Genomic DNA, 14,515 nt, shown 5'->3' on the forward strand with positions numbered 1-14,515 from the left:
CAAATGTCTTGTGCAAGGTCAACATCACCTCCCTGCTCTTGTATTCTCTGCCCTTATTAATAAAGCACTGGGGGCTTTATTAAGTGCCACCTTCACTGATCTGTGCACCCCCAGCTCCCTCTGCTTCTGCACCCCCTTTCGAATTGGACCCTCTGTTTTATTATTGTCTTCCAATGCTCTCCCGACCAAAGTGTACCACCTCACACGTCTCTGCATTGAATCTCACCTGCCAGCTCTCTGCCCGCTCCGCCACTGTCCGTTTGGAGATCCGCACTGCCTCCCAATTCCTCCAAGTTTCGTGTCAACTGCAAACTTGGAAATGGGTCTCCTGCACAGCAAGATCCAGCCCATTAACATATATCAGGAAAAAGCAAAGCTCCTAATACTGAGCCCTGGGGATCTCCACAAGAAACATTCCCCCCAGCTTGAAAAGTATCCATTCACTGTAACTCTCCGTTTCCTATCCCTCAGACCAATACATGCGACCACTGTCCTTCTTATACCCTGACTTACAACTTTCCTCACAAACCTGTTGTCAAATTCTGTCTGGAAATCCAAAGAAACCACATTGACACCTGAATAAACACCGACAAATTAGTTTGACACCTCAATTCCCGCACATTCTCCCTCAGCGATCCACGTGATGACTGATTTAACCCTGAGTAACTGTTTCCGAATTGTTTTCCGTCACCAAGGTCTGTTGTCATTATCCTGAACAATCATTTCTGAGCAAAGGCCTCATATTCTCCCCGGTGGCAGAGAAATCATTCCTTTTGACAAATGGAGTCTTACGATTACTGAGGACAGCATTGAGGCATTTCGGTTTGCAGAGACATTGTCCGAAGGTCCGGTGGTCCACAGTGTGTTGCCATTGACCGCAGCGCAGACTGTCCCCATCTGCTCACTCATCACTCTTTGTGTGAAACATTTGCCTCACACGTCTCTTGTAAACTTTCCTCCTTGCGCCTTTAACCTGTGTCCCCTCGTAACTGACCCCTCACACTTTCCACTCTATCCAATCGACGTTTCGGGCATAAGCCCTTCTTCCGGAATCGAACCGTCGATTCTCTTGCTCCTCGGATGCTGCCTGGCCTGCTGTGTTTTTCCAGCACCACATTTTTCAACTCTAACATCTGGGTCAACCTTTTCTGTACCCTCTCCAAAGCAACCATGTCCTTCTGGTCGTGTGGTGACCAGAACTGTCTGCAACATTCCACGTGTGGCTAAACTAAAGTTCGACAAAGGCTCAGGAGATATCCCTGTCAGGAAATGCTGGCACAAATTGTACGTTGTGGATGAGACCAAATCCCTTCAAAATACATGAAGAAGGTAGCCTAGATCCTAACTGCTTCTTATTTTATAAGTAAATGTAAGGTGTTGCTTTCCAGATGCAATTCACTTGTCAATCAACTCGATGGTAAGCAAAACATAATTTATTCATAAACTTGAGTTAAAATCCCACAAGAGAAAGAATAAGGAAAATAATTGACTCAGTTGCAACTCTACAGGACATCTTAACAAAATATTAGATTCAGGAACTTTTACTAATTAACCGTTGCAAAACAGTAACATCCCAAAAACAGATCCTTGGCAAAAGGCAACTTTAAAAAACAGATTGTCTCACATATTTCTCCAGCAAAGGGAAGAGCTTTCAACAAAACCCTGAAAGAGGGGAAAAATAGCTTCCGTTTCTTCAAGACCTCGGCACCGACTGCCACTGACAAATGAAGGGACTAAACATCCTGGTCCTGTGAGGGCTTTGATTGTTCCAAAAAACAAAGAACAAAGAAAATTTACAGCCCAGGAACAGGCCCTTTGGCCCTCCAGGCCTGAGCCGAACGAAATCTACTGTCTAAACCTGTCGGTCAATTCCTAAGCACCTGTATCCCCCTGCTCCCCACCTACACATGCATTTATCCAGACGCATCTTAAATGAATCTACCGTGCCTGCCTCTACCACCTCTGCTGGCAACGTGTTCCAAACGCCCACCACCCTCTGTGTGAAGTACTTGCCACGTGTATCCCCCTTAAACTTTCCACCTCTCACCTTGAAAGCGTGACCTCTCATTATTGAATCCTTCACCCTGGGAAAAAGCTTGTCTCTATCCACCTCGTCTATACCCGTCATGATTTTGTAAACCTCAATCAGGTCCCCCCTCAATCTCCTTTTTTCTAATGAAAAGAAAGCTAACCTACTCAACCTCTCTTCATAGTGAGCACCTTCCATACCAGGCAACATCCTCGTAAACCTTCTTTGTACCCTCTCCAAAGTGTCCACATCCTTTTCGTAATGTGGCAACCAGAACTGTACACAGTATTCTAAATGCAGCTGAACCAAAGTCCTGTACAATTTGAACATGACTTGCCAGCTCTTATACTCAATACCCCGTCCGATGAAGGCAAGCATACCATATGCCTTCTTGACCACTCTAACCACCTGTGCAGCAACCTTCAGGGTACAATGGACCTACACTCCCAGATCTCTCTGCCCATCAACTATTCCCAAGGCTCTTCCATTCATTGTATAATTCACTCTCGAGTTAGTCTTACCGAAATGCATCACCTCACATTTTTCTGGATTGAACACCATCTGCCACTTCCCCGCCCAACTCTTCAAAATATCTATATCCTCCTGTATTCTCTGACAGTCCCTTTTGCTTTCTGCTTTATAACTTTTAAAGAAAAACAAGGCCTCATGCAACTAGACAGCTCGTCACCTCAGTCTTAAAAGCTGTCTTTAATAAAAAAGGACAAAATAAACTCTTAAAGTCAATGTATCGTCACAAATAGGAGGGAAACTCTGTGAAGTGCTGGTGACACACAGATTCACGTCAGTCCCAGCTCCCCCTGAGGGGCTTGACACCACTTTGAATACAGTGCCCAAATGAAGCAAGCTGCCTTAATTCTCCTCTCTGCCCGACAGGCGAAGATGGATAACCAGGTGTTGGCCTATAAAGATCTGGCTGCAATCCCGAAAGACAAGGCAATACTGGAGATTGAGCGGCCAGACCTGATGATCTACGAACCACATTACAGTTACTTCTGTGCAGAGAGACCGGAGCCAGTGGGGTCTGCTGAGGTACAGTGCTTTGCTGGCAAGAAGTGGCGAGTTTTCTCCAGAGCTCTGAGCTTTGGATGTGGCTGTGCTTCAGTCATAGAGTGATAGAGTCAAAGAGGTGTACAGCCCAGAAACAGACCCTTCCAGTCCAACTCGTCCACGCCAACCTAATCTGGTCCCATTTGCCAGCACTTGGCCCATATCCCTCTAAACCCTTCCTATTCATATGCCCATCCATGTGCCTTTTAAATGTTGCAATTGTACCAGCCTCCACCACTTCCTCTGGCACCTCATTCCACACACGCACCACCCTCTGCGTGAAAAGGTTGCCCCTTCGGTCTCTTTTATATCTTTCCCCTCTCACCCTAAACCTCTAGTTCTGGACTCCCCCACCCCAGGGAAAAGACTGTCTATTTATCCTGTCCATGCCCTTCATGATTTTATAAACCTCTATAAGGTCACCCCTCAGCCTCTGACGCTCCAGGGAAACCAGCCTCTCCCTGTTGCTCAAACCCTCCAACCCTGGCAACATCCTTGTAAATCTTTTCTGCACCCTTTCAAGTTTCACAACATCTTTCTGATAGGAAGGAGACCAGAATTGCACGCAATCGTCCAAAAGTGGCCTAACCAATGTCCTGTCCCGCCGCAACATGACTTCCCGATTCCTATACTCAATGCTCTGACCAATGAAGGAAAGCTCTGTCAGCCGCTAACTTTAGTATCAATAGCTATTTGAACCGGCTGATCCTGCTCCTGCCCTTTTCCAACATCTGCACATTGGTGAGATATCATTGTCATGTAGAATGTTATAGGATCATGGCACAAACGAAGGCCATTCAGCCCACTGAACCAGTTCGTTGCAGACCAATCCAGCTCAGTCAGTTTCAGTCACCACCCAGGATCCAGCTCCTAGTGGATTAGCTAACTGATTGATCAGAGCTTGCCGAGGGTGATCCCAGTTTAACTCTGAATTGGCAAACCAGTCCAGCATTGCCCCTGAGCTCCAGAAGGAAGTGATAAGGCCAGGCTGCATCCAGTGACGCAGTTGCAACAGTGTGAATTGCTATCAGTCCAAAACATCTGGGCCAGAAGGCGGCTCATGTGTTGACAGGACCCCTGGGACTTCCACAGTCCGAGCCTGTGCTTCAGAACAGACACTGAAACTGCAGATAGTGCTGTGTTTTGTTTCTGAGGATGAACTTTGAGCAAGTTTACAACGACAGAGACACCATGGAGGTCTTTGTCGACCACTGTGAAAACACACGACGCATTTTGTGCGCATTGACTGATTTATTGGAGCCACACAACGAAAATAACGTTCAGATCTTCCACCCACATGGCTGGTCTTCTGCAGTCAGTATTCAGCCGGTCAAGTCGTTGCCCTTTATCGAACAACCTGAGACCAATGACAAATCTCTGGTGCAGTAAATCTATCTGGATCCATTTTCCATATTTTACCAATGATAGTCCAAATGATAGTGGACTCTTTGTGGACCTTAAGTGGTAGCTCAACTCAGAGCGTAGCAACGAGCAGAAAATTTCGGGTCATGAATTTGTGGAGGCTGTCTTTAAATGTGTTTCCATTTATTAAAATGAGACTTCAGATTATTCATTATAATTAATGTCCTTTTCTTCCGCAGCGCTCACAGTCACCACGTCCGATGTCTCCTCTCACCTACCCTGAGGTAAGGTGCAAGGATCGATCCTCATTTTATGAACTGATCCATTATGAAGCATCCTTATTTCCTTATACGCCAAAGCAGGTTCAGGAATATCCTGGAATCGAAGGAACTCTTGCAAAGCTGCAGTCATCTTTCCATTGACTGATTTATTGTCGCCACAGAATTCCCAGAATTCTTTCCCAGAATTCCTTGCTCAAGTCCCTCCAATCAGGTTTCCAGTGAGGTCACGGTACGGAAACAGCTTTCAGCAAAGCCTCAAATGACCAATGTGAAACTGTGGTGAAACAGTCCCCCTTGGATGCAGGTTTGCTCGCTGAGTTGTAAGGTTCATTTCCAGACGTTTCGTCACCCTCGAGAATTCCTAGAAGCGTGGCATTCCAACCGGAACTCTCTCAACAAACACATCGAGTTAGACCTCCATCTGCCACCCCCTGAGAAAAGGAACAGGAAATGACATCACCACTGGAAATAACATCAACAACCTAAAGAAACCCAAACATATACATAGAAAGCAGGAATCATCAGCAGTGCTTTGCCCAGAGGCCCACTGAAGATGTTACTTTGTAGGGTGACGAAACGTCTGGAAACGAACCTTCCAGCTCAGCAAGCAAACCTACATCCAGAACCTCAACCTGCAAATCTTCTCAAAACTCGTTAAAACAGTCCCCCTCTCTATCTTTTTTAATAGAATCCCTGCCGTGTAGAAATAGGCCATTCTGCCCATCTAATCCACACTGACTCTCTCAAGAGTATCCCACCCAGACCCAACCCTCCTACCCTATCCCTGTAACTGTGCCTTTCCCATGGCTAATCCACCTAGCCTCCACAGCCCAGGATACTATGGGCAGTGTGGCATGGCCAATCCATCTAACCTGCACATCTTTGGACTAAAACAGCAGGTGCTTCCTCCAATTCACCATTAGGAAGATCCAAGCCAGCGTCTTAGAACGTAGAATAACGTACAGTACAATACAGGCCCTTCGGCTCATGATGTTCGACTTAGATGTCCCAAATGTCTCTGACTCTACTACCACCGCTGGGCAGTGCCTTCCATGCACCCGCCACTCTCTGCATAAAGAACCTACCTCTGGCATCTTCTCTCTACCTTCATCCAATCACCTTGAAATTATGACCCCACTCCGTCTGCCATTTCTGCCCTAGGGAAAAGTCTCTGGCTATCCACTCTATCTATGCCTCTCATCGTCTTGTACACCTCTATCAAGTCACCTCTCTTTCTTCTTCTCTCCAGTGTGAAAAGCCCCAGCTCACTCAACCTCCCTTCAAAAGACAAGCCCTCCAATCCAGGCAGCATTCAGGTAAACCTCCCCTGCACCCTCTCTAAAGCATCACCATCCTACCTATAAAGAGGTGACCAGAAGTCAACACAATCTTCCAAGTGTGGTCTAACCAGGGTTTTATACAGCTGCAGCAAAACCTCACAGCTCTTAAACTCACTCCCCCGTTAATGAAAACCCAAACACCATATGCCTTCTTTGAACAACTCTATCAACTTGGGTGCCAACTTTGAGGGATCTATATACATGGATCCCAAGATCTCACTGTTCCTCCACATTGCCAAGAATCCTGTCTTTAACCCTGTATTCAGCATTCAAATTCGACCTTCCAACTTTGTCTTTATGCAGGTTGAACAACATCTGCCACTTCTCAGCCCAGCTCTGTCAACGTCTCGTTGTAGGCTTGGCTGTGGTAAAGGTGAGGCAGTTGCGATCACTGTCACCGAAATGCTCTCCCACCGAGAGATCTGACACCTGGCCGGGCTAGTTGCCGAGCACCAATTCCAATATGGCCTCCCCTCTAGTCGGCCTATCTACATATTGAGTCAGGAATCCTTCCTGGACACACCTGACAAAATCGGCTCCATCCCGACCATCTGCACTAAGGAGGTTCCAATCAGTGTTGGGGGAGTTGAAGTCAGCCATAACAACAACTCTGTGACATCTGCATCTCTCCAAGATCTGCTATCCATTCTGCTCTACCTCCTCTTTGCTGCTATTGAGAGAGCCTGCGAAAACATCCAATGAAGTGACTGCTCCTTCCCTGTTACTGATTTCCACGCATACTGACTCAGTGCACAGACCCTCCACAACAATCTCCTTTTCTGCAGCTGGGATGCACTCTTTAATTAACAATGCTACTCCCCCTCCTCTTTGACCCCCCCTCCCCCTCCCCGTTCTTTTTAAAAAGATCTAAACCCTGGAACATCCAGCAACCATTCCTGCCCCCTGTGAAATCCATGTCTCACTTATGGCCAATACATCATAGTTCCAAGTACTGATCTATGCTCAAAGTTCATCACTCTTATTCCTGACACTCCTTGCATCGTAAGAGACACACTTTTACCCAACCCTTTGCCCTATCAACTGCATATCCTTCTTGACAGACACTCTGCATTCTATTTCTGCCTGTTCAACAACTACCTTCTCCTCTGATCTTTAGCTCTGGTTCTCACACCCCTGCCAAACTAGTTTAAACCCTCCTGAAGTACTCTCGCAAATCTCCCGTTCAGGACATTGGTGCAACCCGTCGTTCATGTACAGTAGGAACCCCAATGATTTATGTATCTGAAGGCCTCCCTCCTTCACTAGCCCTGTAACCACAGGTTTAACTAGACTTGCTCCCTGTTCCTCACCTCACTAGCACCTGGCACCGGTAGTAATCCTGAGATTGCCACTCTGCTCATCCTGCTTTTTACCTTCCAACCTCACTCCCTGAAATCCCCTTTTAGGTCCTCATCCCTTCCCCTCGCTGTGTCGTTGATGCCAACTGCACCACAACTTCTGGACACTCCCCCGCCCCCTTCAGAATCTCGTCGACTCCATCAGAGGCATCCTGGGCCCTGGCACCTGGGAGACGGTGTACCTTCCGGGAGTCCTGTTCGCAACCACAGAATCTCCTGTCCGTTCATCTCACTACTGAGTCTTCTGGGAGCAGTTCAGTTCCCCCATCCCCCCGTGAGTTTGGTCCCTGCGTCCAGTGTTCGACTCCCACCCTGGCTGGCAAGGCTTCAGTTTGGCTCTGCCGAGCTATTGCACTTGGATCTTCCAGGATTTCCTCCTGGCCAGTCCAGCTGGCAACCGGATCCATGGGTCCGGTGGTGGAGAACTTCCCTCTGGCTGTTCCCCTTGCTTGGGTGACCCCAGTGCAAGGTTGTCAGCAAGGAGCTGTCTCAGGGGAGGCCAGCACACACACGCTAACTGCGAAACTCCGTCTCCCTTTCAGTACATGGTGTATAAGGAGAGCCGGGAATGGGCAGATGGGAAGTCTCCGGGATCCACGATGGGATCGGCCTGCAGTCGCCGTAGCTACCCGTCCACTGGGAGTCTCCCACATCACTTCCACAGGCCAGGTAGGGACACAACATGTGATTTGACTGTTGCCTGAATCTTCACACTCAGCTCACAGTGTCAGCACTCACCCTACGTTCGGCAGCGGGTTCACTGGTCACATTCTGAAGGATTTTATTCGCCAACAAATAAATTACAATTAACTGAACATCATAAAGAACAAGCGTGTGATGTTGAACTCCATCTCTCTTCCTCTCTGTGTCTCTCTGAAACTCCCTCTGTCTCTGGTCTCTCGATTGGTCTGTCTTCTGCTTCTGTGTCTTCTCTCTCTGACTCTATCTCATTCTGCGCATATGTGTGTGCATCTGTCTCTCTCTCTCTCTCTCTCTCTCTGTGAGTGAGTATGTGTGTGTGTGTCTGTCTCTCTTTCTCTGTGAGTGTGTGTGCGTGTCTCTCTGTCTCTCTTTCTCTGTGAGTGTGTGTGTGCATCAGTCTCTCTCTCTCTTTCTCTGTGAGTGTGTGTGCGTGTCTGTCTGTCTCTCCCTCTCTCTTTCTCTGTGAGTGTGTGTGCGTGTCTGTCTGTTTCTCTCTGTGTGAATATGTCTGTTTGCTGTCTCTGTGTGTGTGTATCTGTCTCTCTCTCTCTCTTTCTCTGTGTGTGTGTATCTGTCTCTCTCTTTCTCTGAGTGTGTGTGTATGTCTGTGTGTATGTGTATCTGTCTCTCTTTCTCTGTGAGTGTGTGTTCATGTCTGTCTCTGTCTCTCTCTCTCTCTGTTTCTCTGTGAGTGTGTGCATGTCTGTCTATCTGTCTCTCTCTCTTTGTCTGTGAGTATGTGTGCGTGTCTGTCTGTCTGTCTGTCTGTCTCTCTCTCTCTCTCTGTGAGTGTGTGTGCATGTTTGTCTGTTTCTCTCTGTGTGAATGCGTGGATCTGTCTCTCTCTTTGTCTGTGAGTGTGTGTGCGTGTCTGCCTGCTGTCTCTCTCTGAGTGTGTGTGTATCTGTCTCTCTCTCTCTTTCTCTGTGTGTGTGTACCTGTCTCTCTCTCTCTCTGAGTGTGTGTGTATGTCTGTATGTGTGTGTGATCTGTCTCTCTCTCTCTTTGTCTGTGTGTGTGCGTGTCTCTGTTTCTCTCACTCTCTCTCTCCTCCTGTGTGTCTCTCTCTGCCGCTACTATCAGTCTCTTGTTTCCTTTCCCTATCTCTCTTTTTGCCGGTATCTTTCTCTGTTTCTCACTGTCTGTAACTTCCTCTCTCCTTCCCTCTCTCTCTCTTTCCACCTATTTCTGGGTCTCCCTCTATCTCTCATCGCTTTCTCTCTGACCTGTTTTGTTCGAGTGAACCTCATGATCTCGAATCCTCATTCGGCATGCCCTCTCGGCCCTCATGTTAAAGAGGAGACTGAACAACGTCACACACTGGAATCGAGCTTGGAATCTGATGTCGGCAGCAGCACTTTGGGAAGTTCACAGAGAGAATGTGTGGGCAAAGACATCAGGACCCTCAAACCTGACAGACCTCTCGCTCACTCCCTCGAATAGCATAACACAGCAGACAAGATCATGATAATGAAAGGCTTGTATTTTTATAGCACCTTTTATCTTATCAGATCCTGACAAAGCAGCTTACAGACAAAAGAATACGTTTGAGGTGTTACTGTGGGAGTCGAGCAGTCAAATTACGGGCATCAAGCTCATCCAAACACCAAAGGGATAATAGCTATATACTGTCATTTGTTTTCAATAATGAGGGATAAATATTGTCCAGGCCCCTGCTGTGCTTCTTCTAGCAGTTTCACAGGATCTTGTAAGTTCATCTGGGAAGACGATACTTCCAACTGTGCAGCGGTCCCTCAGAGATGGTGCCCTGGACAGTCACTTGTCATTGTTTGAAAGTCACTCAGGAGGCAATTGCAAGTACGCTTAAGAGCTTTCCCTGGGGCTTTTCTCAGGGACAACTGTAACTTCAGACAATAACGAATAATAATAATCATTGACAGACTTTGGAGGCAGGTACTCTGAGAGGTTTGATCATTTCAACGTGATTGTTTTGTTTAATTCCTAGATATTGGCACCAATATGTACAGGAAGCGACCCATCTACAAGCAGAATGGTACGGTCTGTTTCATTTCTTCCAATTTTGGAGTAATCTCTCATTTTCTGTTTGTGTTACGGCTACGTGGCAAGCCTCGATCTGAGGAGACCACAGTCTGTGATGTGGCGATGACACCCCACCAAACAGTGTGCGTGACCTCAGTCTCTCTGACCTTGCCCCCAGCTCCAGTCGCCCAGTCGACCTCGTGACTTTCCATCTCCCTCGGGAACATCACTGAGGAGGAAACCTTCAAAGCCCCATTCCCAACTCTGGAATTCCCTCTCCCAAGCTCAATGTTCACTGCCTCCCTCCCCACCTTCAAAGTTCACCTGAATAACTTTGAAGTCATGTGCATATCACATTGAAAGTCTATCCCCTTGGTCCTCCTCCATCTTTGCTGGGGTCTTCCTTCTCACAATAATTTGATGAAACAGTAACCCCACGTTAAAAAAAACAGGAAATGACATCACCACAGGAAGTGACATCCACCAACCCAAAGAAACCCAAACATATAAATAGGTAGCAGGAATCAGCAGCATTGCTTTGCCCGGAGGCCCACTGAAGATGTTACCTAGTAGGGTGACGAAACGTCTGGAAATGAACCTTCCAGCTCAGCGAGCAAACCTACATCCAAAACCTCAACTTGAGCTACAAACCTTCTCAAAACCCACATAAATGGTATTACAAAAGCGCAATCAGTCAGAATTGAATTGAATTAGCTTTACTGTCACATGTACTCAAACGAGTGCGGTGTGAAGTTTGCAAAACACCACTTACCTCAGCACAGACTCTTCAGTAAAAGTTCTGAGAAAAAAATATGGATAAGGAGTTGGCATACAATGTGCGCAAATGTGAAGTTACCGACTTCGACTGGGAACAATAAAGCAATGCTGATGTGAAATGGTAAGACTATTCAGTGTTGCTGTTCAGTGGCATTGGGAAGACAGAAGGTTAACCTCCAGCAATGAGAGAGGCAACCCGGAATTACAATTTATCACAGGGGGCTTGAGAGAACCAGTCTTGCCACAAATTGGTGAGGTTATGTCTGGAGTATGAAGTATCGTTTGGTCTCCATATCTGAGGAAGAATATTCTCAATGTGGAGGAGTACAAAACACGTTTGTGAGACTGATTCCTGAATAGAATCCTGAGTGTGTGGGGCCCATCCAGTCCACACCAACCCTCCGAAGAACAACCTACTCAGAACCACCCCCTATCCCCGTGACCCCTGCATTTCCCATGGCTAATTCACTATCTATGTATCTCTGGACAATACAGAGCAATTTAGATTCTGGGAGGGCTTGACAGGCCAGAATTTGAGAGAATGGGGCTGGAGAGTGTGCAGAATTAGAGGGAATAGTGATAGCTAATTCTGACTGTTGAGGAAAATATGTCTTCGCTCAGAAAATTATAAATTAAAGGGCCCTAACCCAAGGAGCCATGAGTGCTCAATCACTGAGCGTATTCAAGGCTAAGATCAGTAAATTGGTTGACTTACATCCTGCCAATTAGAGTCACTGCATATTATTCCTTCATCTTTCAATACACATACAATTTTCTAAACAGATCAATAATTTGTCTTTACTTCCACAAGCGACAAATTCAGCTGACAGTTCCTTGTCACAAGCCCTTTCAAAGTCCTTCCCAATAACACTGACAGACAATTCAACTCTTTAAGAAGAGCCCTCAGGCAATGACCTACCCATTCCAAATCCACACAGGCTCTCTCTGATTCGGTGAAAAAGTGTTAGCTTGTTCACTCAGTCCCTTAACTACACACTGGACGAAGTCTCATCAAGGCTAACTGGACAGTTTCCTTCTGTGAACAATTTTGAATCGAGGAATGACAAGCACAGCTTTCCAAATGAAAAGAAGAGGGAAACGTTGCTGAATTGAGAGATTTGGAAGAATATTGTTCAGGCACGTGTAATAGCCTCCCCTGGTTCTTTTAAAACCTTGGGATGGAAACCATCTGGTCCTGGGAATTTGTCAGTCTTTATAGTGGGATTAATTTCTTTGTTACTGTTAGTTTCCTTGCACGAATGATGGTGCTTCCCTGTCTCTACTTCAATATTGATTCCCCTGGGCTATCCGACACACTATTTTACTCTGCACTATATACTGAAGCAGTCTTTATTCCTAAAAACCATTTTTTTTCCCTCATTTAATTATATAATATTTTGGCAGCCTTTCTCAAGTTCTTTGTGTCTGTTCTGTCACCTTTTGATCCTCCAGCAGTGTATATGAAAGTACATTCTCACCCCTTTATCTCCGTGGACCCGACAGCTCCTCACTGCAATTAGTTTCAGTACAGAAGCTCACGGCCTCCATTTTACTTTCTTGTCCCAGAACCATCGACAGTGCTTCCACAGAGTAAATACATCGAGGATCTCATCATTGAATCATCAAAGTTCCCGGCTGCCCAGCCTCCAGATCCCAACCTCCCGGCGAAGATTGAGACGGAATACTGGCCTTGTCCTCCCTCGCTTGCTGTCGTAGGTAAGACGCATCCAACAAGCCTGTAGTCTTACGATGTTTTTAATCATCGATTTGACTTCAAAACTGTGGGTGGGAAGGGAGTGGGCCTCAAAGGTATTCACAGATCTCTGTGATACCCCCTTGGTCCGCGCCTCCCTCTCGTAACATTTCCTCACCCATGCGTTCGCGGAGGTGTCACACCAGCTCTTTTGCCTCCCTCCTCCTCGCTATCCAAGATGAAGCAGTATTTGAATTGTATTCCTTTCGATCTAGTCTACAGCTTTCACTGCTCCCAATACAGGCTCCTTCACATTGGTGACAGGGTTATAGATCAGAGAGGCCCCCTCAAAATCTTTTAAGGAGGTACCTAGACCCTAATGTTTTCTTATTTTAAAAGTACATGTCAAATGCTGTATTCCAAATGCAATTCGACTGGTCAAACTACTTGATGTTAAGCACGTAATTTATTTAAACACTACAGCTAAAACACAACAAAAGAAAGAAGAACTTAGAATAATTTAGCCTCTATCGGAAAACTTAATAGACTAATAAATACAGTAACTCTTTCAAATGAACTGTTCCAACACAGCAACATGACGTCAACACATCCCTTGGCAAAAAGGCACCCTCAGAAAAATAAATTTGTCCCCTGGGTAACCTAGCAGCAAAGAGAAACTCCAGCCTCTAGCTGAAGCTGAGAAAGGGAAAAGATGGCTTCTCGTTCTTCAAACCTGCAGCAGCTTCTCCCATGTTGAGACTTTAAGCAACTGCTGCAGGCTAAAACAAAAAGCAAACAATTCTGATCTGTGAGAACTGGCCACACCCATCCAGGCTGCTTCTATTGTTCCAACTTTTATAAAAACAACCCAAGGCCCCACAAACTGTTGACGTTACCACAGACAGCTCGACCGATTGTTCAATCTGTCCCTTAAAAGAAACCAGGACAAAATACAACTCTGAAAGCCAGAGTACTGTCAAGCAGAGTCTCGGTGACCACTTTGCGAAACACAGCTGGTCTGTCCGTAGGGAATGACCCTAACCTCTCAGCGGCCTGCCATTTCACAAACCATCCTGTTGTCATTGCTAACCTTCTGCCCTGGATGAGCTGCAAGGTTTGAACAAAGTATTCTGTAAGCTTGAGGAACAAAATCTCATTTTCTGCTGAGGGATCTTACAGCCCAGATGTATCCATACTGAATTACATAATGTTGGAAAATGACTGCATTCTGTCTGTTCTCCATATTTCTTACATTCTCCCCTACTCCCACAACCTCAATCTTGTTGTTTACTTTGCCCTGAACAAGAGAGGACCCATTCTCTCCCTTTTCACACCTTAACTTACACACTTTTTGACCTTTCTTCTCCTGTTTTTCCACCATCAACCATTGCCTTTTGCACTGGACCCCTGTCTCTGCCAAAAGTATGACAACAAAGTCCAATTTCCCAACACCTTTCTGCTCTGAAGAATAATCGTATTGGTCAAACATTTTCACTCCGTTTCTCTCTCCACCGATGCTGCCAGACCTGCTGAGCTTCTCCAGCAATTTTCTATGTTTCTCCCAGGGTTCCCTGCTCCTGTTAGGAAGGCCATTAGGTCACCACGTTTCCATGGGCACCAGCGTCAATAGTTTGCACATGAATGTACAAAGCAGGAGCAGGAATAGGCCATTCATCCCCTCAGGCCTGCTGTGCTATTCAATAAGATCCGATTGTGTTCTCAATTGCACAATCTCATCTCGGCCTGAAGCCTTGGATTTGCCTGCCTGACAAAAATCGATCGTCCTCTACCCGAGAAAGCTTCAATGGCCCGAGGTTCAGCACCACTGGAGGCACGGAGTTCCAAACCATTTCTCCTCATCCCTGCCTTCTTGTTCTGTCCTCACCCGAATGAAGATACACCCT

At 46.4% G+C, this 14,515-nt stretch overlaps 2 protein-coding genes across 11 annotated transcripts in view; one reads left to right on the plus strand and one right to left on the minus strand.

Annotated features, from left to right (window-relative positions):
- lgi3 (leucine-rich repeat LGI family, member 3) overlaps window positions 1-14,515 on the minus strand; it is a 272,695-nt gene that overhangs the window by 156,350 nt on the left and 101,830 nt on the right. The gene's annotated exons all lie outside the window — the stretch shown is intronic.
- Window positions 1-14,515, plus strand: part of dmtn (dematin actin binding protein) — a 73,140-nt gene that overhangs the window by 36,315 nt on the left and 22,310 nt on the right. For all 10 annotated transcript variants that reach the window (XR_011953857.1, XM_072554212.1, XM_072554207.1 and 7 more), the window contains 5 exons: window positions 2,924-3,079; window positions 4,699-4,743; window positions 7,981-8,107; window positions 10,107-10,154; window positions 12,485-12,634. Coding sequence is in view for 9 of the 10 variants with exons in the window: in XM_072554212.1 (XP_072410313.1) it covers window positions 2,924-3,079; window positions 4,699-4,743; window positions 7,981-8,107; window positions 10,107-10,154; window positions 12,485-12,634 (526 nt within the window). In the remaining variant the exon portion in view is untranslated. The remainder of the gene's footprint in view (window positions 1-2,923; window positions 3,080-4,698; window positions 4,744-7,980; window positions 8,108-10,106; window positions 10,155-12,484; window positions 12,635-14,515) is intronic.

Source organism: Chiloscyllium punctatum, chromosome 35 (genome assembly GCF_047496795.1).
Source record: "Chiloscyllium punctatum isolate Juve2018m chromosome 35, sChiPun1.3, whole genome shotgun sequence".
Lineage (NCBI taxonomy): Eukaryota > Metazoa > Chordata > Chondrichthyes > Orectolobiformes > Hemiscylliidae > Chiloscyllium > Chiloscyllium punctatum.